General features: G+C 43.6%; 1 protein-coding gene across 1 annotated transcript; it reads left to right on the forward strand.

The window, feature by feature from the left end:
- The first annotated feature begins 238 nt into the window (after positions 1-238).
- LOC135539384 (actin-related protein 2-A-like) lies at positions 239-21,588 on the forward strand. Its single transcript, XM_064965234.1, has 9 exons — positions 239-383; positions 2,464-2,574; positions 7,124-7,339; positions 8,158-8,230; positions 9,069-9,205; positions 9,633-9,782; positions 12,110-12,255; positions 19,056-19,188; positions 19,786-21,588. The coding sequence occupies exons 1-9, from the start codon at positions 336-338 to the stop codon at positions 19,954-19,956; spliced, it is 1,185 nt and encodes a 394-aa protein (XP_064821306.1). The 5' UTR covers positions 239-335; the 3' UTR covers positions 19,957-21,588.
- The last annotated feature ends 381 nt before the right edge of the window (positions 21,589-21,969 follow it).

The following is a 21,969-nucleotide window of genomic DNA, read 5'->3' on the forward strand; positions in this document are numbered from 1 at the left end:
CGACATAGATCGATCAACTTAACTGTTTTGGGCGTAGGCCCACCAGGCCTGCACCTAAATGTATTGATAAAGCTTGCATTACGGATATTTCAACATTCTGATTGACACGACACTGTCAATCATTGTGATTGTCGAATAGAAAGGTGTATGGAAAGGCGTTGCCATATGTTATTGGCTGAATTTCTTTGCTATCTCTACCCTGATAGGTGTGTAAATTATATGGGCATGTGTCATACATTCCGGAAGAAGCCCTTTGCTAGAGCCGGGGTGGTGGTTTCCGCCTTGCCGAAGAAAGTTGTGCAAAGGAGGGCTGCTGGTTTCTGTATTCCGAGAAAATGGACAGCCAGGGAAGAAAAGTGGTGGTTTGCGACAATGGGACCGGGGTAAGTTTACAAACAGACCGTGTTCTATCGTCAAATTATGAGCGTTCCGGCTTTTGTGCTGTGCATTTTGGCAGAGGAGACGAGATGGGGAGGAACAGGAAGTAGCTCGTTTCATTGCTAGCTTGTTGTGTAGCCACGGTCTGGGTGAATGTATCTGTCAGCTTGTCAATTAGTTATGCATTCACTGAGGTTGATGCATCTGTCAATTAGAGGTGGCAAGGTTAACATCGGTCGGTGGAATGTTTAGAGTACCGATTGTTTCCTCGAATTCGTGAATCAGTGGGAGTAGCCTTAAGTATTGTTATCGCAGCTGTCGGCTGACATTGCGAACTCGAATCGTCTCGAGCTAGTTCGGTGGCTGGCCAGCAAGATCGATAGCTAGCATTCAACGTTGCAAATCCCAGTCTTGTTGTTTCATAGCTTGCACAAGAGAACACTTAAATATCGTGTTCGGCCACATGTAGCTATATCTTTTATTTCTTCGTCAGACATCATTACCCTACATTTCCATCCCTTACTTCAATTTGATTTTTAGCTCAAACTTACAAGGCTCTCTGTAAGAAGTTGCGTCATTGTTAATTGCAAGGAAATGACGTGATCTATTGCGTTTTATTCAGTAACTCCAAATTTTTAGATACTATTTGGTGTAGTTCACAAAGAACGATGATCCAGCATCTATCTGTATTCCCGCCCTCACCGAAACTTATTTGAACTTGTAACAAGTATTTTACACTGCTACATTGTTGCATTGTCTGTTGAGTAAATGTATGAGGATTTGCACATATAGTTTTACTAAACCAGGCAGCAACAAACACGTATCACAATTAAAGTATTGCTACCAACTGTTGACCAAGGCGAGTTAAGCAATTAAACTTGTCTCGAGCAGTAGATACTGCGCATGCATCATTCTTGTACAGTGAGGAAGTCAGAAACCATTCTTCCATGTAAGGAGTTATCAGATCTATTGCCACTCTCTTGTAAAATATGTTTGCAAACATGAGTCACCCGGTTAAAATTGACAAATACATTTCAATTTAATTTCGTTTTCACCTCCAACATTTTACCTTGGATGAATGTATTATCTGGCTAAATAATATCTTTTTATGCTGTTTATTTGGTTTCTGTTCCATTCAGTGGTTAGCTGACTCAGTCTCTCTCCAGCTACCCACCGCAAAGAAACTACGCTGCTTACAGCCTTTGTTTTCACACTGTGAATAAAATGGGACATGCTGTACACTAGCCTACCTCCTGTTTTTATTATTGTCTTTGAGTAACCTCTTCCTCTCTGAGCTGATGATGTGTTGTCTACTTGATGATGCATGTCATACACTTATTTTATTCTTCTTACCGGACGGTTGAGAATGAGATGTGGTCAGTTATGTAACGTAGGTGAAAGAAGGACGATTAATCGTTATGTAGGCCCAAAGAAAGCCCATTGAATTTTAAACATGCATGGGGAAAAGCGCTCGTATCGATTCAAGCGCTAGGCTATTCCTCGAAGCAAACGCACAGTACAACCTAACAGGTTTGAATGACATTCTCCGCATAGGTTGTCTACGTAACTTCCTAAGCATGCTGCACGTCAGGTAGTGATTGTGGGATGATAACACTACCAATGCTGTAACTTTCTCTGTAACCCCTCTGAGAGTGTTCACAAACAAAGTAGGGTGGAGTTGCTGGGGCTGGTATTTTGTCAGTTGTGCATTTCCCCCACTAATGGTTAGGATTTGGTCAGGGCAAGCTGATTTGAAATCTGTACCTAGTGGCAACTCAAACAGCACCATGTGACTCAGAGAAAGTAGAGAAGGCTCTAACTTCTGCCTAATAAACAAGACAAGTACATTACTGCATTATCGATCAGGCTAGGTTATGTCAGAGTTAATGGACTAAAAGGTTTTCTTTTAAAGGAGTCTGGGATAAATGCTTTGATCCAATTTCTAGTATTTTGCTATAGGGCTATTATTAATCTCTATTAATTTTGTCATTCTGTGTCCTATGAAAATGTATTTATGTCCTATGTTATTTGCCAAAAATAATGTTTGTCACTGACCGTTCCCTTTGTCTTTCCCTTTAATCCTAGTTTGTGAAGTGTGGCTATGCAGGCTCCAACTTCCCAGAGCACATTTTCCCTGCATTGGTTGGCAGGCCAATCATTCGCTCCACAGCTAAAGTGGGAAACATTGAGATCAAGGTAACCTCACTTGTTTACTTCACATGAGTGTTAAATCCCTTTGATATCTAGACAAAAATATGTATTTGAATGCGTTGTTTTACACTTTTAACCCAACCCCCTCTGAAACAGAGAGGTGCGGGGGGGGGGGCTTAATCGACGTCATCGAGGGGGTTAACTGCCTTGCTCAAGGGCCAAACTGCAGTTTTTTTCTACCTTGCCTGCTTGGTTACGAGTCCAACGCTCTTAACTGCTAGGCTACCTGCCGCCCCACTAGGCTACCTGCCGCCCGACTAGTTTTTAAGTTCTTCTTTTTCAGAACATGTAGACCTAGCGGGAAAATGGAGCACATCTTTTGATTTACGCTACTTTGTTAGATTACATTTTGCTTAGTCTCTCCACTGTGTACTTTTTTTGGAGCAACACTTATCCTGGACAAAGAAGCTATTTCAATGGAGATTCTTAGTTGACAGTGCTTTATTCCAGGACTAGCCTTAATATGTGTTTGGGAAACCGGCCGTTTGAGTTTAGTTTTTCATAGTAGAGTTGAAGAGTTTAAAAAAAATATTTCCTCCATTGAGTGTCCTCTGGAAATCCAACAATCCAACACACTGTTCCCTATGGGAAACAATAGGCTAATATTTACCATTGCTGGCTGAGTCCCAAATGGCACCCTATACCCTACATAGTTACTTTTAACCCTATGGGCCCTGATCAAAGGTAGTGCACTGCATAGGGAATAGGATTCCTTTTGGGATGTAGGGCATGATTTGTTGATTTAGCCTAGATGTCACACCTAGTCTTGCTATCAGGGCGTTACACATTAACAATCACCTTTGATAACATTGCAGCATTATATGAGAGGATGGGTGGTTTTTGTAGGACACACACTGATTCACCTCTGTCCTTGGCTCCTCTGTCCTCTCTCTCTGTTCTATCTTCTGACCCTCTGCTTCATCCCTCTCTTCCTCCCACCTCTCCTCGTTTTTTCCTGTTGAGGTAGAATAACGGAAAGATGGTAAGTGTGTATGTTTGCAGTTTCATGGGCCCCTGCTGTCTACTCGGACAATGAAATGGCTACACTCGTCATCTCTCCGACAAGAATGGTCCTTTTCTTTTTCTGTTAATTGTTTGGCATTGCTTCCTCATTCCCTCTCTACTACTCTTTCCCCGGTTTTCTGTGATGAAATGGTGTTCTGGCTAACCTTACAAACTGTTTTACCCCTTGTTGATTTGTAAAAAAAAACAAAAAAACATGTTAAATACAGTGGTCTGAACACTGACAGACATTCATGGTCTTGTGTACATACAAGCAGTTGCAGAAGGAAACAGCAATTAAAAAAAAAATTCAAATGTATTTTTGTTTCACCTTTATTTAACCAGGTAGGCCAGTTGTGAACAAGTTCTAATTTACAACTGCGATCTGGCCAAGATAAAGCAAAGCAGTGAGACAAAAACAAGTTACTTTTTATTTTATTTAACTAAGCAATTCAGTTAAGAACAAATTATTATTTACAATGACGGCCTAGGAACAGTGGGGTAACTGCCTTGTTCAGGGGCATAACAACACATTTTTTTTTTAGCTTGTCAGCTTGGGGATTCAATCTAGCAACCTTCCGGTTACTAGTCCAACGCTCTAACCGCTAGGCTACCTGCTGCTGCTACACATGGGATAAACACATGTACAGTCATAAACACAATGGAAGATCTGTATACAGTGTGTGCGAATGAAGTAAGGAGGTAATGCAATAAATAGGCTATAGTGGCGAAGTAATTACAATTTAGCAATTAACACTGGAGTGATAATGTGCAGATGAGGATGTGCAAGTAGAAATACTGGTGTGCAAAAGAGCAGAAAAAAAACAAATATGGGATAAGGTAGATAATTGGTTGGATGGGCTATTTACAGATGGGCTGTGTACAGCTGCAGCGATCGGTAAGCTGCTCTGACAGCCGATGCTTGAAAGCAGTGAGGGAAATATAAGTCTCCAACTTCAGTGATTTACTGGATTTGCAGAGTACTGGAAGGAAAGGCGGCCAAAATAAGGTGTTTGCTTTGGGGATGACCAGTGAAATATACCTGCTGGAGCGGTGCTACTGGTGGGTGTTGCTATGGTGAGCTGAGATAAGGCGGAGCTTTACCTAGCAAAGACTTACAGATGACCTGGAACTAGTGGGTTTGGCAACGAATATGTATTGAGGACCAGCCATCGAGAGCATACAGGTCACAATGGTGGGTAGTACAGTTGAGGTCGGAAGTTTACATACACTTAGGTTGGAGTCATTAAAACTCGTTTTTCAACCACTCCACAAATTTCTTGTTAACAAACTATAGTTTTGAAAAGTCTGTTAGGACATCTACTGTGTGCATGACACAAGTAATTTTTCCAACAATTGTTTACAGACAGATTATTTCACTTATAATGAACTGTGTCACAATTCCAGTGGGTCCAAAGTGTACATGCACTAAGTTGACTGTGCCTTTAAACAGCTTGGACAATTCCAGAAAATTGTGTAATGGCTTTAGAAACTTCTGATTGACTCAAATTATGTCAATTAGCCTATTGGAGGTGGACCAGTAGCTGTATTTCAAGGCCTACCTTCAAACTCAGTGCCTCTTTGCTTGACATCATGGGGAAATCAGCCAAGACCTCAGAAAATAAATTGTTGTTCTCCAAGTCTGTTTCATCCTTGGTAGCAATTTCCAAATGCCTGAAGGTACCAAGTTCATCTGTACAAACAATAGTACGCAAGTATAAACACAATGGGACCCCACAGCCATCATACCGCCCAGGAAGGAGACGCGTTCTGTCTCCTAGAGATGAACGTACTTTGGTGGGAAAAGTGCAAATCAATCCCAGAACAACAGCAAAGGACCTTGTGAAGATGCTGGAGGAAACGGGTACAAAAGTATCTACCTCCACAGTAAAACGAGTCCTACTTTGACATAACCTGAAAGGCTGCCCAGCAAGGAAGAAGCCACTGCTCCGAAACCGAAAAAAGCTAGACTACGGTTTGCAACTGCACATGGGGACAAAGATCGTACTTTCTGGAGAAATGTCCTCTGGTCTGATGAAATAAAATTCCAAATGGACAAATACCCCAAGCATACTTCCAAAGTTGTGGCAAAATGGCTTAAGGGCAACAAAGTCAAGGTATTGGAGTGGCCATCACAAAGCCCTGACCTCAATCCCATAGAAAATTTGTGAGCAGAACTGAAAAATCGTGTGTGTGCAAGGAGGCCTACAAACCTGACTCAGTTACACCAGCTCTGTCAGGAGGAATGGGCCAAAATTCACCCTACTTATTGTGGGAAGCTTGTGGAAGGCTACCCGGAACGTTTGACCCAAGTTAAACCATTTTTAAAAGCAATACACTCAATTAGTATTTGGTAGCATGTAAACTTCTGACCCACTGGGAATGTGATGAAAGACTAATAATTTTCTCTACTATTATTCTGACATTTCACATTCTTAAAATAAAGTGGTGATCCTAACTGACCTAAGACAGGGAATTTTTACTAGGATTAAATGTCAGGAATTGTGAAACTGAGTTTAAATGTATTAGGCTAAGGTGTATGTAAAATTCTGACTTCAACTGTATATGGGGCTTTGGTGACAAAAAAGATGGCACTGTGATAGACTGCATCCAATTTGCTGAGTGGTGTTGAAGGCTATTTTGTAAATGACATTGCCGAAGTCAAGCATCGGCAGGATAGTCAGTTTTACGAGGGTATGTTTGGCAGCATGAGTGAAGGAGGCTTTCTTGCGAAATAGGAAGCCGATTCTAGATTTAATTTTGGATTGATATCAATAGTAGAGAGATCATCATGAGAAGGGGAACATGTTGTCTGCTGTAGCTTCTCATGTTAAAAGAAACTTGCAAGCCTCCTCATAACTTCCACATTGAGCATGAGTTTACCAATGCAGTTCTCTGCCATTATGAGTGACCTGTTTGTTGGGCGGTAGACAGTCAAGCCTATTCTGAGTTTGCCTATACTATAGGTTCTAGACATTTTCAATAGGATCTGCATCCCAGTTAACCAAATGGATTCCGTTCTACTAGCAGTGTGCTCTGACTGTATGGCTGGAATGTCTATCTAAAGTTGCCTTATCTACCGCCTGTTCTCTGGAGCAGGGCTGAAAGTATCGTCAGATCACTAAAAGCAACATGCCCGCAGAATAACTAGATGTTGACTGCTACTATAATAAGTGATGTTTTACTTTTTTATTGTGGTATGCAAATGTCCCTTTTAGGGAAGTTCTTTAAGTTTGTTCTGTAGAGCATTTTAAGATGGTGGATGTCCTTTTGGGACGACATTACCTTCTTACCCAGAGCTTTCCATCCTCCTTTTTTGTTGTATAGCTGTGGTCAGTCGGCATTGACACGGTTTGTTGCTGTGGTACGTCAATGACTTGGGTGGTGGACACTGCAACTTTTCTATGCAGTAATATTCAGTGGCTACTGCACTATTGGGGTCCCTCCTAAACGGTGGGTTCATTTTAAAAAGTCACGCCCTCTTTCTGACCCTAGTCTGAGAAACTCTGATCTTTATCCCCTCCTTCCCCAGGACCTGATGGTGGGGGATGAGGCGAGCGAGCTGCGCTCCATGCTGGAGGTGAACTACCCCATGGAGAACGGCATCGTGAGGAACTGGGATGACATGAAGCACCTGTGGGACTATACCTTTGGTCCTGAGAAGCTCAACATCGACTCGCGCAACTGCAAGATCCTGCTCACCGAGCCGCCTATGAACCCAACCAAGAACCGCGAGAAGATCATTGAGGTGCGTAATACATTTTTTTTAAGTGTTTCTTTTTGTTAACCCACAACTACTAAATATGTTGTCAGAGGACAATTTCATTAACATGCTTTAGTTTTGAAAGTGTGTATTCTGGAGTGTACCCGGAACGGCTGGAGGAGATCTCTTGTAAGGCCTTTTATACGGTTCCATTGTGGATCTTAAATGATTCATCAGTCATAACAGTGATGCTCTGTGCCGAGGAGGCAGTAGTGCTCCCAAAAAGGAGGTGCATCTTGGAGTTGCAACTTGTCAGTCATTGTGACTAAGGCAGCAACACTGCCTGGTAGACCTGGTTTCAACGAGTATTTGATTGAGTTTGAGTTTGAGCCTGTCTGGAGTTTCACATGGGTGGACATTGCATTTTTGGGACTACTCCATTGCTTCCATTGTGCAAGGCCAGGTCAATCAACCACAGCTAAAGTATTTGAAAGACTTGAAATGCTATTTGAACCCAGATCTGCTGCCTGGCGACAGCTCCTCAGTGGGAGTCAGTCAAGCCACTGTTATTAATGATTCAGGCTGCCCTCTGTGTGGGGGCCAGCCATGGCTAAGTTCTTTGAGAATAAGTCCTTTTCACCCATTTAAACTTCAGGTTTATGAACATGGAGGTCTATTCCTTTGAGTGGAAGTTGAGGTTAGATTTGTTGCGGTTTTCCTAGCATTGCCAAATGCAAAAACAAAGCTCATTTGTATTAGCTAGATGCTAAGTTACTGTTTAACTATAAATGCACAGATTCTTTGTTGTTGCAGTAACTACACATTCCAGTGACATACTCTCGCACTCCCCACCTCTTTCCTAGGTGATGTTTGAGACGTACCAGTTCTCTGGGGTTTACATAGCCATCCAGGCTGTGCTCACACTCTATGCTCAAGGTAGGTTCTTTAAAACAAAACACGGCCACTAGAAGGAAGGTAGGACACCCAAAACCAGTGAAGAACACTGGGTACTTGAGATTTCATTCCAACAAATTGCAATTTAAAGTACCTTTCAGAACACATGGAGGAATGTAGGAGATTATACCCGGTAATTTGCTTTGGCTACGTTTCTACCATGGTAGCAACAATTATTTTGGACTTTATTTTCCGGGACAGAAAGTACCAGACATTTACTTTACATTTTAAAATGGTTATTAGTTAATAACCTAATGAGTTTCTTGTTTGTTTCTTTGAGAAACAAATTAAAACAATTGATTTGGTACCAGATAGTTACCAATTATTTGAAGTAAGTATCAGAAAGTACCCATTGATACCACATCCTTTCCTACTGTAGTAAATACCTAGTATCGTCAAATAAAGTGCTTCCATTTGTACTGTACTGATTGTATTTGTAACATCGAGGTCTTTCTCTGGTAAAAAAAATAAGCACAGCTGTGGGATGAAACAAGCTGTGCTAATGTGTGACCATTTCAGTGGCAGGAGGCGAGTTGAATATGCAGCAGCACGTAGTTGAATACGTAGCTGTACACTTCTTGTTGTTCTCTATTGTCATTGGCCTAAGCATTTGTTTGATATTGAACCAATATACAGTATTATGATGGAAAACTCTTGACACCAAGAAATCGGTAATAACAATGAATAAAAAGCTTTCCATTTCAAACGAGTAATGACATGGTCTAATGTTGATATGGGATTTGGAAACGGTGGATGTGTTTTCTCACTGGCCCTATTCTGTTGGCACTGCTGTGTTTTTTGTAAAAAAAAAAAAATGTAGGTCTCCTGACGGGCGTGGTGGTGGACTCTGGTGATGGCGTCACCCACATCTGCCCCGTGTACGAAGGCTTCTCCCTGCCCCACCTGACCAGACGCCTGGACATTGCAGGACGAGACATCACGCGCTACCTCATCAAGGTACACCCTCATTCCCCACACGTGACTGTCTTAGAATGTCCTGTTCAGAAACCACTCCTAGCCCCGAGGCATGTGTAGATATGGGAAGACAGTGCGTTATTCAATGATGGATATTGAGCCTTGCCCATTGGAGCTACTACCATATATATTTCTAACCATATAGCCTAATTCTTTCAAATCTACGCAAGAGCCTAGGAGGAACTAACTAGGGGGTGATTCCCTCATGACTATGTCTGATGACTTGCTAGTGGAAAGCAGTTGACTGTAAACCACGCCTGTTCATTATTTCATGTTAAGATTTGTGATTTTAAGAAAAGTGACGATTTAAAGAGTATTAGAGTCTTTTTAAATGTGTTTTGCAATCCTTTACAACTGAGATATCTGCAAACCAACCAAACAACATCCCTTACCTCTGACCTTTATCCAGCTGCTGTTGCTGAGGGGCTACGCCTTCAACCACTCGGCGGACTTTGAGACGGTGCGCATGATGAAGGAGAAGCTGTGCTACGTGGGCTACAACATCGAGCAGGAGCAGAAACTGGCGCTGGAGACCACCGTGCTGGTTGAGTCCTACACGGTCAGTAACATAGTCCTACACGGTCTCAATCCTGGTCGAGTCCTACACTTCCAGTTCTTATTATACAAGTTTAGGTAGTACAACCTTAAAAATCTAATTGTTTGCTTGAGTGTCGGATGGCGCAAGGTGAGTCTTGTGCGCTCTTCCAAAGATGGGCTACTTACTAACTCAGGTTTGATCGCTAGTTACTCCTTTCATCTGTGGCGCTGCTTTCCTGTGCTAGTCGACAAGTGCTGAACTATATATGGGCTGCTTAATTAGCCATATATACTGTAAGCCAAACATCTGTACAGATTTCCTATCTTTTCATTAAAAAATCTTTCTCTCGAGCCGCTAGTACATTGAGATGTATAGAAGGCACGTTTGTCACTAGACAGGAAAACCTCTATAGGCTTTTCTATCACAGATGTGATCAAAGGCATATATCAGAGGTGCACCCTCTATATATTTCTATGGACAGCAGCTGCGATCGGATCATGGGAAACATGCGCCCGGTAGAGAGATGATTCTGGAAGTAATGCACACGTTGTTTGACAGTGTAACTGTAATAATATTACCGATTTTCAAAAGCTACGAGTTACTTACAAAAGTAATCTGTTTATGTAATGCATTACTTTTTATATATAACTCATCATCCCAAACACTGCATCATATTCTCCTTAGTCTTGCCTGGTAAGGGTGACACCATTTTACACTGAGAATAATAGAATTTATCTGTATTTGAGGCCTGGCTATATGGTAACACTGCCTCCTTGTGGACATAATGTATCATGGAGATCAGGTTATAATTTTAGAACAGTAGGAGTCATATTTAGTATGGGAGGATCTCTTGAACCAAGCTCTGGATGTCCCCAGGTTACTTTGCACAAATCGGGTTTGATGGCCGGTAGGGGTTGGAGGTGAACCGCGAGTCCCTGTGATGTAGAGGGAGTGGACGGAATTTTCCGTGTGTGTGGCGGGCGGCGGCGCACCTCCCTGTTTCCTTGCCCAAATCCTGGAGAGAGAGGCGGAGGACATAGCATGGAACAAGGGCACTACTGTAGTGTTGAAGAAACGACTCCCCCTCCCCATCCATGGGCGTGACATCATTTCCTGTACGACCCAGACTCCCACGCCACGTGCTGACCTGGTGTCTGTTTCCTCCTCTGGACTCCAGACTGGAGCCGTCAATGGGCCCTTTATGCTCCCTCCCACATAGTGTTCCGCCACGCTCTGTAAAAGGCCTACTGTCTGTCAGCCGGCTCCATCTGACCAGAGAGAGAAAGACTCTTAATGTTGCCAGTTCCAAACATTGTATATTGTCCATCTCTAGCCAAGCATTGCCTTCATATTTCCCTAGCAGTGTTCCAGCAGAAGAAAGCCATTAGTCCATTGAACCTCGGCAAGACGGAGCTGCTCTTCCTCCCGGGGAAGGACTGCCCGTTCCATGATCTCGCCATCACGGTTGACAACTCCATTGTGTCCTCCTCCCAGAGCGCTAAGAACCTTGGCGTGATCCTGGACAACACCCTGTCGTTCTCAACCAACATCATGGCGGTGGCCCGTTCCTGTAGGTTCATGCTCTACAACATCCGCAGAGTACGACCCTGCCTCACACAGGAAGCGGCGCAGGTCCTAATCCAGGCACTTGTCATCTCCCGTCTGGATTACTGCAACTCGCTGTTGGCTGGGCTCCCTGCCTGTGCCATTAAACCCCTACAACTCATCCAGAACGCCGCAGCCCGTCTGGTGTTCAACCTTCCCAAGTTCTCTCCGTCACCCCGCTCCTCCGCTCTCTCCACTGGCTTCCAGTTGAAGCTCGCATCCGCTACAAGACCATGGTGCTTGCCTACGGAGCTGTGAGGGGAACGGCACCGCAGTACCTCCAGGCTCTGATCAGGCCCTACACCCAAGCAAGGGCACTGCGTTCATCCACCTCTGGCCTGCTCGCCTCCCTACCATTGAGGAAGTACAGTTCCCGCTCAGCCCAGTCAAAACTGTTCGCTGCTCTGGCCCCCAATGGTGGAACAAACTCCTCACGACGCCAGGACAGCGGAGTCAATCACCACCTTCCGGAGACACCTGAAACCCCACCTCTTCAAGGAATACCTAGGATAGGATAAGTAATCCTTCTCACCACCCCCCCCCCCCCCCTTATGATTTAGATGCACTATTGTAAAGTGGCTGTTCCACTGGATGTCAGAAGGTGAATTCACCAATTTGTAAGTCGCTCTGGATAAGAGCGTCTGCTAAATGACTTAAATGTAAATGTAATGTAAAAGTCCTGTCTCGACGTCAACTAAATGCTTTCCGATGTGTGAATGTTGTTCCCCTTTCTGTGTCCCCAGCTCCCCGACGGCAGGATGATCAAGGTGGGAGGGGAAAGGTTCGAGGCCCCTGAGGCTCTGTTCCAGCCCCACCTCATCAACGTGGAGGGAGTCGGGGTGGCAGAGCTCCTCTTCAACACCATCAATGCAGCAGACATCGACACCAGGTAACTCCATGACAGACTCCCCCTACTTACTAGTGAGAGACCTAATAATTTCCAAACCTCTATCCTTCCCTTTCACATCTCCTTTTGCCATTTCATTAGTTTACGTTCTAGACTTTGAGTGGATGCTCTTGAGAAGAGTGATGACGTTGAACTGCATAGCCAAAACCCTTCAAAGGTCACTAGTTGTCACTGTGCAGTGCTATGATGGAATCTGGGCTGTCCCCGACAAAAAAAAAAATCTTGGTCTGTTCAAGCCACCCTTGGTCTGTTCAAGCCACCCTTGGTCTGTTCAAGCCACCCTTGGTCTGTTCAAGCCACCCTTGGTCTGTTCAAGCCACCCTTGGTCTGTTCAACCAGCTTCATGAGCTAGTCAACTGGAATGCATTTCAATTAACAGGTGTTCCTTGTTAATTTGTGGAATGTCTTTCCTTGTTAAAAACCTTCTAAGGATCGGCTCCTTTTTTTTGCACTTTCGCCTAAGCTTTCGCCTGTTTATACTGTTCAACATACCTTGTGTCAATTGAATCTTATCCTCAATACTGACTAAACTAGTGGTGTTTTCTAATGCAAGAAATACATTCACTGATTACTACCTGTCAGGGCAAGGAGATTGAGGTTGTAACCTCATATAAATATCTTGGAATTTTAATTTATGACGGCCTCTTTTAAATGACATATTCAACAACTTACAAAAAAATTGAAGCTGAAATTGGGATTTTGTTTTAGGAATAAGGCCCGTTTTTCTTTTGAAGCCAGAGGGAGGCTGGTATCAGCTACATTTATGCCTTTACTAGACTATGGGGATATTTTATATATGAATGCTTCCACTCAGTGTTTGAGATCAATTGACACCCTTTACCATGGCACTTTGAGATTTATTTTAAACTGCAAAACCCTTACGCACCACTGCACTTTTTATACCAGAGTTGGCTGGCCTTCTCTTGTCACTCGTAGGCTCAGTCACTGGTATACTTTCATTTACAAAGCCATTTGGGGTTTACTACCTTTTTATTTGTGCATTTATATTGTTCAGAAATGTGGTGGGTACTCTCTTCATTCGCTGGACTTTATCCTGCTAACTGTTCCAAATGTCCGAACTGAATTTGGTAAAAAGGCTTTTATGTACTCTGCGCCATTGTCTTGGAACGCCTTACAAAATACTTTTAAACTGGAAGAACTTGTCCCGATTGGTGTTTTTAAATCACTGATGAAGGATTTTCAGGCTGATTCCCTGACCTGTTTTTAATTTGCTGTTTTATACTCTTGTGAATTCAATGGGTTTTACTAGATTACTTGTAGTTTTTCATGTCTGTCTGTAATTTTTTTGTAATGACTTGGTGCTGCCTATCTTGGCTAGGGCGCTCTTGAAAAAGAGATTTTAATCTCAATGAGCCCTTCCTGGTTAAATAAAGTAATAAATAAAATGACATACCCAAATCTAACTGCTGGAAGCAAGGATATGAATATTCTTGGGAACATTTGAAAGGAAACACTTTGAAGTTTGTGGAATTGTAAAAGGAATCTAGGAGAATAACACAATAGATCTGGTAAAAGAAAAGAAAAAACATTTTTGTACCATCTTTGAAATGCAAGCGAAAGGTCATAATGTATTATTCTAGCCAAGGCACAATTTAGATTTTGTCCACTAGGTGGCAGCAATGTATGTGCAAAGTTTCAGACTGATCCAATGAACCATTGCATTTCTGTTCCAAATTTGGTGTCACGACTGCCCAAATGTGCCTAATTTATTTATGAATGCATTTGAGCCAATCAGTTGTGTTGTGACAAGGTAGGGGTGGTATACAGAAGAGAGCCCTATTTGGTAAAAGACCAAGTCCAGATTGTGGCAAGAACAGCTCAAATAAGCAAAGAGAAATAATATAATAATATATAATATATCCCATTTAGCAGACGCTTTTGTCCAAAGCGACTTACAAGTCGGCTGGGGCCACTACTTTTACATATGGGTGGCCCCAGCGGGAATCGAACCCACGACGCTTGGCGTTGCAAGCGCCATGCTCTACCGACTGAGCCACACAGGACCCAAACAACAGTCCATTACTTTAAGACATGACGCTCAGTCAGTCTGTAACATTTAAAGAACTTTGAACGTTTCTTCAAGTGCAGTTGCAAAACCCATCAAGTGCAATGATGAAACTGGCTGTCATGAGGACCGCCACTGGAAAGGAAGACCCAGAGTTACCTCTGCTGCAGAGGGTGAGTTCATTAGTTACCAGCCTCAGAAATGAGCAATTAACTGCACCTCAGATTGCAGCCCAAATAAATTATTCACAGAGTTCAAGTAACAGACACATCTCAATATCAACTGTTCAGAGGAGACTGCATGAATCAGGCCTTCATCGTTGGATTGCTGCAAAGAAACAACTGAAGGACACCAATAATAAGAAGAGACTTGCTTGGGCCAAGAAACATGAGCAATGGACATTAGACCTGTGGAAATTTCAGATTTTTGGTTCCAACCACCATGTCTTTGTGAGATGCAGAGTAGGGGAACAAATTATCTCCGCATGTGTGGTTCCCACCGTGAAGCATGGAGGAGGATGTGTGGGGGTGCTTTGCTGGTGACACTGTCTGATTTCTATTTAGAATTCAAGGCACACTTAACCAGCATGGCTACCACAGCTTTCTGCAACAGGTAAATTACTCAAAGTACACCTCCAGGCTGTGTAAGGGCTAATCGACTAAGAAAGAGTGAGGCATCAGATGACCTGGCCTCCACAATCACCTGACCTCAACCCTATTGAGCTGGTTGGGATGAGTTGGACCGCAGAGTGAAGGAAAAGCAGCCAACAAGTGCTCAGCATATGTTGGAACTGTTGGAAAAGCATTCCAGGTGACTACCTCATGAAGCTGGTTGAGATAATACCAAGTGTGCAAAGCTGTCATCAGGGCAAAGGGTGGCTATTTGAAGAATCTCAACTATAAAATAGATTTTGATTTGTTTAACACCTTTTTTGGTTACTACATGATTCCATATGTTATTTCATAGTTTTGATGTCTTCACAATTATTTTACAATGTAGAAAATAGTCAAAATAAAGATTTTTTTCACCTTTATTTAACCAGGTAGTCCTAGTTGAGAACAAGTTCTCATTTGCAACTGCGACCTGGCCAAGATGAAGCAAAGCAGTTCGACATACAACAACACAGTTACACATGGAATTAACAAGCATACAATCAATAATACAGTAGCAAAGTCTATATACCTCATGTGCAAATGAGGTAGGATAAGGGAGGTAAGGCAATAAATAGGCCATGGTGGCGAAGTAATTACAATATAGCAATTAAACACTAGAATGGTAGAATGTGCAGAAGATAAATGTGCAAGTAGAGATACTGGGGTGCAAAGGAGCAAAATAAATAAATACAGTATTGGAATGAGGTAGATTGGATGTGCTATTTACAGATGGGCAATGTACAGGTGCAGTGATCTGTGAGCTGCTCTGACAGCTGCTCTGACAGCTAGTGATTAAAGCTAGTGAGGGAGATGTGAGTCTCCAGCTTTAGAAATTTTTGCAGTTTGTTCCAGTCATTGGCAGCAGAGAACTGGAAGGAGAGGTGGCCAAAGGAAGAATTGGCTTTGGGGGGGATCAGTGAAATATACCTGCTGGAGCATGTGCTATGGGTGGGTGCTGCTATGGGGACCAGTGAGCTGAGATAAGGGGGGACTTTACCTAGCAGAGACTTGTAGATGACCTGGAGCCAGTGGGTTTGGCGACGAGTATGAAGCGAGGGCCAGCCAACGAGGGCGTACAGGTCGCAGTGGTGGGTAGTATATGGGGCTTTGGTGACAAAACGGATGGCACAGTGAGAGACTGCATCCAATTTGTTGAGTAGAGTGTTGGAGGCTATTTTGCAAATGACATCGCCGAAGTCGGATCGGTAGGGTGGTCAGTTTTACAAGGGTATGTTTGGCAGCATGAGTGAAGGATGCTGTGTTGCGAAATAGAAAGCAGATTCTAGATGTTTAATGTGAGTCTGGAAGGAGAGTTTACAGTCACCAGACACCTAGAATATGTGGACAACTACAAATACCTAAGTCAGAACCGTCCAGAGTAGTGATGCTGGACGGGCGGGCAGGTGAGGGCAGCAATCGGTTGAAGAGCATGCATTTAGTTTTACTTGCATTTAAGAGCAGTTGGAGGCCACGGAAGGAGAGTTGTACGGCATTGAAGCTCGTCTGGAGGTTAGTTAACAGTGCCCAAAGAAGGGCCAGAGGTATACAGAATGGTGTCGTCTGCGTAGAGATGGATCAAAGAATCACCAGCAGCAAGAGCGGCGACATTGATGTATACAGAGAAGAGTCGGCCCGAGAATTGAACCCTGTGGCACCCCCATAGAGACTGCCAGAGGTCCAAACAGGCCCTCCAATTTGACACACTGAACTCTATCTGAGAAGTAGTTGGTGAAGCAGGCGAGGCAGTCATTTGAGAAACCAAGGCTGTTGAGTCTGCCGATAAGAATGTTGTGATTGACAGAGTTGAAAGCCTTAGCCAGGTCTATGAATACGGCTGCACAGTAATGTCGCTTATCAATGGCGGTTATGATATTGTATAGGACCTTGAGCGTGGCTGAGGTTCACCCATGACCAGCTATGAAACCAGATTGCGTAGCGGAGAAGGTACGGTGGGATTCGAAATGGTTGGTAATATGTTTGTTAACTTGGCTTTCGAAGACCTTAGAAAGGCAGGGTAGAATAGATATCGGTCTGTAGCAGTTTGTGTCTAGAGTGTCCCCCTTTTGAAGAGGGGAATGACTGTGGCAGCCTTCCAATCTATGGGAGTATCAGGAAATATGAGAGGTTGAACAGGTTAGTAATAGGGGTTACAACAATTTCGGCAGATAATTTTAGAGAGGGTCCAGATTGTCTAGTCCGGCTGATTTGTAGGGGTCCAGATTTTGCAGCTCTTTCAGAACATCAGCTATCTGGATTTGGGTGAAGGAGAAGTGGGGGAGGCTTGGGCAAGTTGCTGTGGGGGGTGGAGGGCTGTTGATTGGGGTAGCCAGGTGGAAAGCATGGCCAGCCGTAGAAAAATGCTTATTGAAATTCTTAATTATAGTGAATTTATCAGTGGTGACAGTATTTCCTAGCCTCAGTGCAGTGGGCAGCTGGGAGGAGGTGCTCTTATTCTCCATGGACTGTAGTGTCCCAGAACTTTTTGGAGTTTGTGCTACAGGATGCAAATGTCTGCTTGAAAAAGCTAGCCTTAGCTTTCCTAGCTGCCTATGTATATTTGTTCTTAATTTCCCTGAAAAGTTGCATATCGCGGGTGCTGTTTGATACTAATGCAGAATGCAACAGGATGTTTTTGTGCTGGTCAAGGGCAGTCGGGTCTGGAGAGAACCAAGGGCGATATCTGGTTCTATATTTTTTTGAATGGGGCATGTTTATTTAAGATGGTGAGGAAGGCACTTTTAAAGAATAACCAGGCATCCTCTACTGACGGGATGAGGTCAATATCCTTCCAGGATACCCGGGCCAGGTCGATTAGAAAGACCTGCTCGCTGAAGTGTTTTAGCGTTTGACAGTGATGAGGGGTGGTCGTTTGACCGCAGACCCATTACGGATGCAGGCAATGAGTGCAGGCAACGTTTCTACAATGTAGAAATAATTAAAAACCCTTGAAGGAGTAGGTGTGTCCAAACTTGACTGTATGGATGATTTATAAAGCCAGGCACATTTTTATTTATTTTACCCCCTTTTCTCCCCAATTTTGTGGTATCCAATTGTAAGTAATTACTATCTTGTCTCATCGCTACAACTCCCGTATGGGCTCGGGAGAGAGCCCGAAAGCCATGCGTCCTCCGAAACACAACCTTAACCATGCCGCACTGCTTCTTAACACAGCGTGCATCCAACCCCGAAGCCAGCCACACCAATGTGTCTGAGGAAACACTGTGCACCTGGCGTCCTTGATTAGCGTGCAAGGATATCCCTACCGGCCAAACCCTCCCTAACCCGGACAACGCTAGGCCGGTTGCGGCTGGCTGCGATGCAGTGCCCTAGACCACTGCGCCACCTGGGAGGCCCTAAGCCAGGCACATTTTAAGTTAGGGAAAAACTTAATTAGGTCTATAATCAATCGCCTCTCTCCTCACTTTGTTTTTGACAATTAAGGTAAGGGCTGTTTTCTCGTCTCTTAACTCCTCTGCTGCCTCCATCCCATTGTTCTCAACATCAATATGCTGGTTAACTTTGCAAATGTTTTTATTTATTTAACCTTTATTTAATTAGGCAAGTCAGTTAAGAACAAATTCTTATTTACAATGACTGCCTACCACGGCCAAACCCTAACCTGAACGACGCTGGGCCAATTGTGCGCCGCCCTATGGGACTCCCAATCACGGCCGGTTGGGATACAGCCTGGAATCGAACCAGGGTCTGTAGTGATGCCTCTAGCACTGAGAGGCACACGGGTGTCTTATACACCATGATTTTTATTTCTATACACTTTTTTTCCTACTCTGCTCGACTAAAGAAATCTTGCTTGACCAGCAGCCTATCTACCGACCAGTCGACCGAATGGGGTCAGTCCTCGATGAATTATGACGACAACAAAAAATTCTCAATATTGTATTTTTTCTATTCTCTACATCGCCTTTTCTCTCCCCTAAACATCCTCACCTTCTCTCCTCAGTGCTGAATTCTACAAACACATTGTGGCAGAATGTTCGCTTTTCCTCGCTCCATGTCACCATTCTTATTCACCTTTTATTTCTCTCCATTCCTCCTCCTTCCTCCAGGTCTTCTCCCTAAATGTTTTTTCCTTCTCTCCACAGGTCTGAGTTCTACAAACACATAGTGCTGTCGGGGGGCTCCACCATGTACCCTGGCCTTCCCTCTCGACTGGAGCGTGAGCTCAAGCAGCTCTACCTGGAGCGCGTGCTGAAGGGAGACGTGGATAAGCTCTCGGTGAGGACAGACACCGAACGCTATTTGTCTTTACTTTGAAGTAGCTTGCTTCAAGTACATGTCATATTTTATTGTTGATATTTTTAGTGCAGGTTTTACTGTCCAATATTTGGAATTTAACAGATGGATCAACTACTTACAGACATTTAACAATCCATTTTCTCGCTGCATTAATTTCATCGGCCACCAGGTGACGGTGTTGCCCTAAATTGAAATAGTGTACACAACACAAGCAATGTGCTTCTTCAAACACAGAGTGAACTATTTTCGTCATGGGACCATGTTTAAATCATGCGCTCGACAACAAAATTAAAATATAATGTCTCATTGTTTCTCATTCATTCCGTTACACACTGATTGCTCAATTTGGCAACAATATCCATTTCAGCATTTTCAATGACAGACCTGCTGGTTCAGTTCATGTAATTATTAGATGATTTTACACCTATTTTTAGTTGAGGTTAACAGACACCAACATACATTTTTCCTTCTCCTCTTTTGCCCCTTATTTCTCCTCTTATGCTCTTGTTTTCCCTTCTCACACTCTTCCCTTCTCCTTATCTTCTATTCTGTCTCTCCTTTCCTGCTCGTGTGCAGAAATTCAAGATCCGCATCGAGGACCCCCCTCGGCGCAAGCACATGGTGTTCCTGGGCGGGGCCGTGCTGGCCGACATCATGAAGGACAAGGACAACTTCTGGCTGACGAGGGAGGAGTACCAGGAGAAGGGGATACGTGTCCTGGAGAAGCTCGGGGTCACCGTCAGATAAACCCCTTCCAAGATGCACATGTCTGGGCGAAGTCTGAAATGGCACCCTATTCCCTTAGTGCACTACCCTATGGGGTCTGGTTAAAAGTAGTGCACTATCTAGGGAATGGGGTGCAATTTGGGATGCGGCCCTGGTCTTCTCTCCCGCCCTCCGCCACGCCCTCCGCCACGTCCTCCACTTGATATCCATCTTTCGCTCACCTCATCTTCTCGACGCGGTCATCTTTTTTTACCACCTGTCCCAGATTCGCTCACTCACTCTCTCCAAGGGCATGCTGGGACAGACTGATGGGGTTAGGTGGGGTTGGGGAGGTGGGAGGAGATAGATGAGGTGCTAACAACACGTCTCCTGGGAATACTTTAAATCATGTTGCCCAACTTATTCTGTCAAAACACGATCCCAATGGTGAAGTCAATTATTATTAGGGATTCATTTATAGAGAGGGGTGTTGGATTCCCCTGTGTTGTGGGCACAGGGTACACAAGGGGCCCCCATCAAAGGCAAGCTGCCCTTCTTAAATCCACCCTTCTGCTTGTCTTCGTCTTTTGTCTTAATCAGCAGGGGGATTGCTTGCTCCTCTTCAGACCCTCGTAACGAATGGGTACACACTCTGTTTATCTCCAAGGTTAATTTAAGGTTGTTTTAACATTGAGAGGTCAGGGGATGATGGTGGGTTAGAGGGCAGGTGGTTTATGGGGCATGTTTCTCCTTCTCACAGGGTCCACCTGCCCACTTGTCCGACTCCCATATCCAAACAGTGTGTCGTAAGGGGGATGTGGTGATTACAAAAAGAAACGGTTGACCTTCCCTCACGAAAAAAAAAGGCATTTCATTCCACTAATGGCAAAATATTTGCCATGCATTCAATTCCAATGAGGACTGCTCAGCCTTGTAATTGGAGTCACGTTTTGTGTTCACATTCATTTTGCTGATGCGCTTTCCTTTTGGAGGAGAAGAGGTTTTGCCTTTTGTTTTGTCAGACATGTTATTTGTATGGTTTTGTGTGTTTCTTTTGCAGTGCATTACTCAAAATAAAGAGTGAGGACGTGTTGTCCTCATCATGGCTGTTGGACACACGAGTCCATTGTTTTTTTTTTTAAGGTCTGGGTTAGTTTGCCCTCCAACAACAGGTCTAGGATCTCTATCCCAGGGTCTATCCTTAACCATTGTGTGCTCAACAATCCATCAGACCTAGGACTTGTTGTTAAGGGCGTACTGAACCGTACGCAACCTGTTTAGAGAGGAAGTCATTCTGAGACCAGTAGGAACTCCATAGTCTCAGCTCCAGTGAATATACATTTTTTTTTTTTTAGATCAGGTGTCATTAGGGGTGGGGATTTGTTGGGGGAGTTGAACATTTGTAATATTAATAACAATTTGGGTGTCATGGAGACCACATAAAAGCTGGTATTTAAAGGTTTTCTTTTTTTGGTTTTCATATGTATATTGGAGGCACTTACACAATTGTGTATGTATAATTTTCTTTTTTGACAACGGTCATCCAGTGCCAAGTGCAGTTATTGTAGCTGGATCTTATTTTTGGTTGCTTTTTTTTTTTCCTCGTTTCTTTGTTTTTGTTCATAGCATAACTGCCTACCGCTGATTTAAATAAAGCAACGTGATTTATAAATACCTGGTGGTGCTCTGTCTTTGAGATGTACCATGTGGTCGCCATAAATACTTGTGACATTATCGTTGTTGTCGGCAGTGATCCTAAATAAGACCGCATTAGAAGGCAGATGAATTGCCTCAAAAGAATGAAGTTGGTACATTCACGTGTACGGATGCATGGGTATGCTGTGTAACTATGTGGTCATATTTAGAATGAAGGCTGCAGAGAACAAGAATGCGAGTGGCTTCTTCTTGAGTATATGTCAAATAATTGTAATCGTCACATGTTCGTGAACAACCGGTGTAGACTAACAGTGAAATAATAAATACACATGAGTAACAATAACTTGGCTATATACACAGGGTACCAGCACTGGGTCCATGTGCAGGGGCACAAGGTAA

Source organism: Oncorhynchus masou, chromosome 5 (assembly GCF_036934945.1).
Source record: "Oncorhynchus masou masou isolate Uvic2021 chromosome 5, UVic_Omas_1.1, whole genome shotgun sequence".
In the NCBI taxonomy this organism is placed as follows: Eukaryota; Metazoa; Chordata; class Actinopteri; order Salmoniformes; family Salmonidae; genus Oncorhynchus; species Oncorhynchus masou.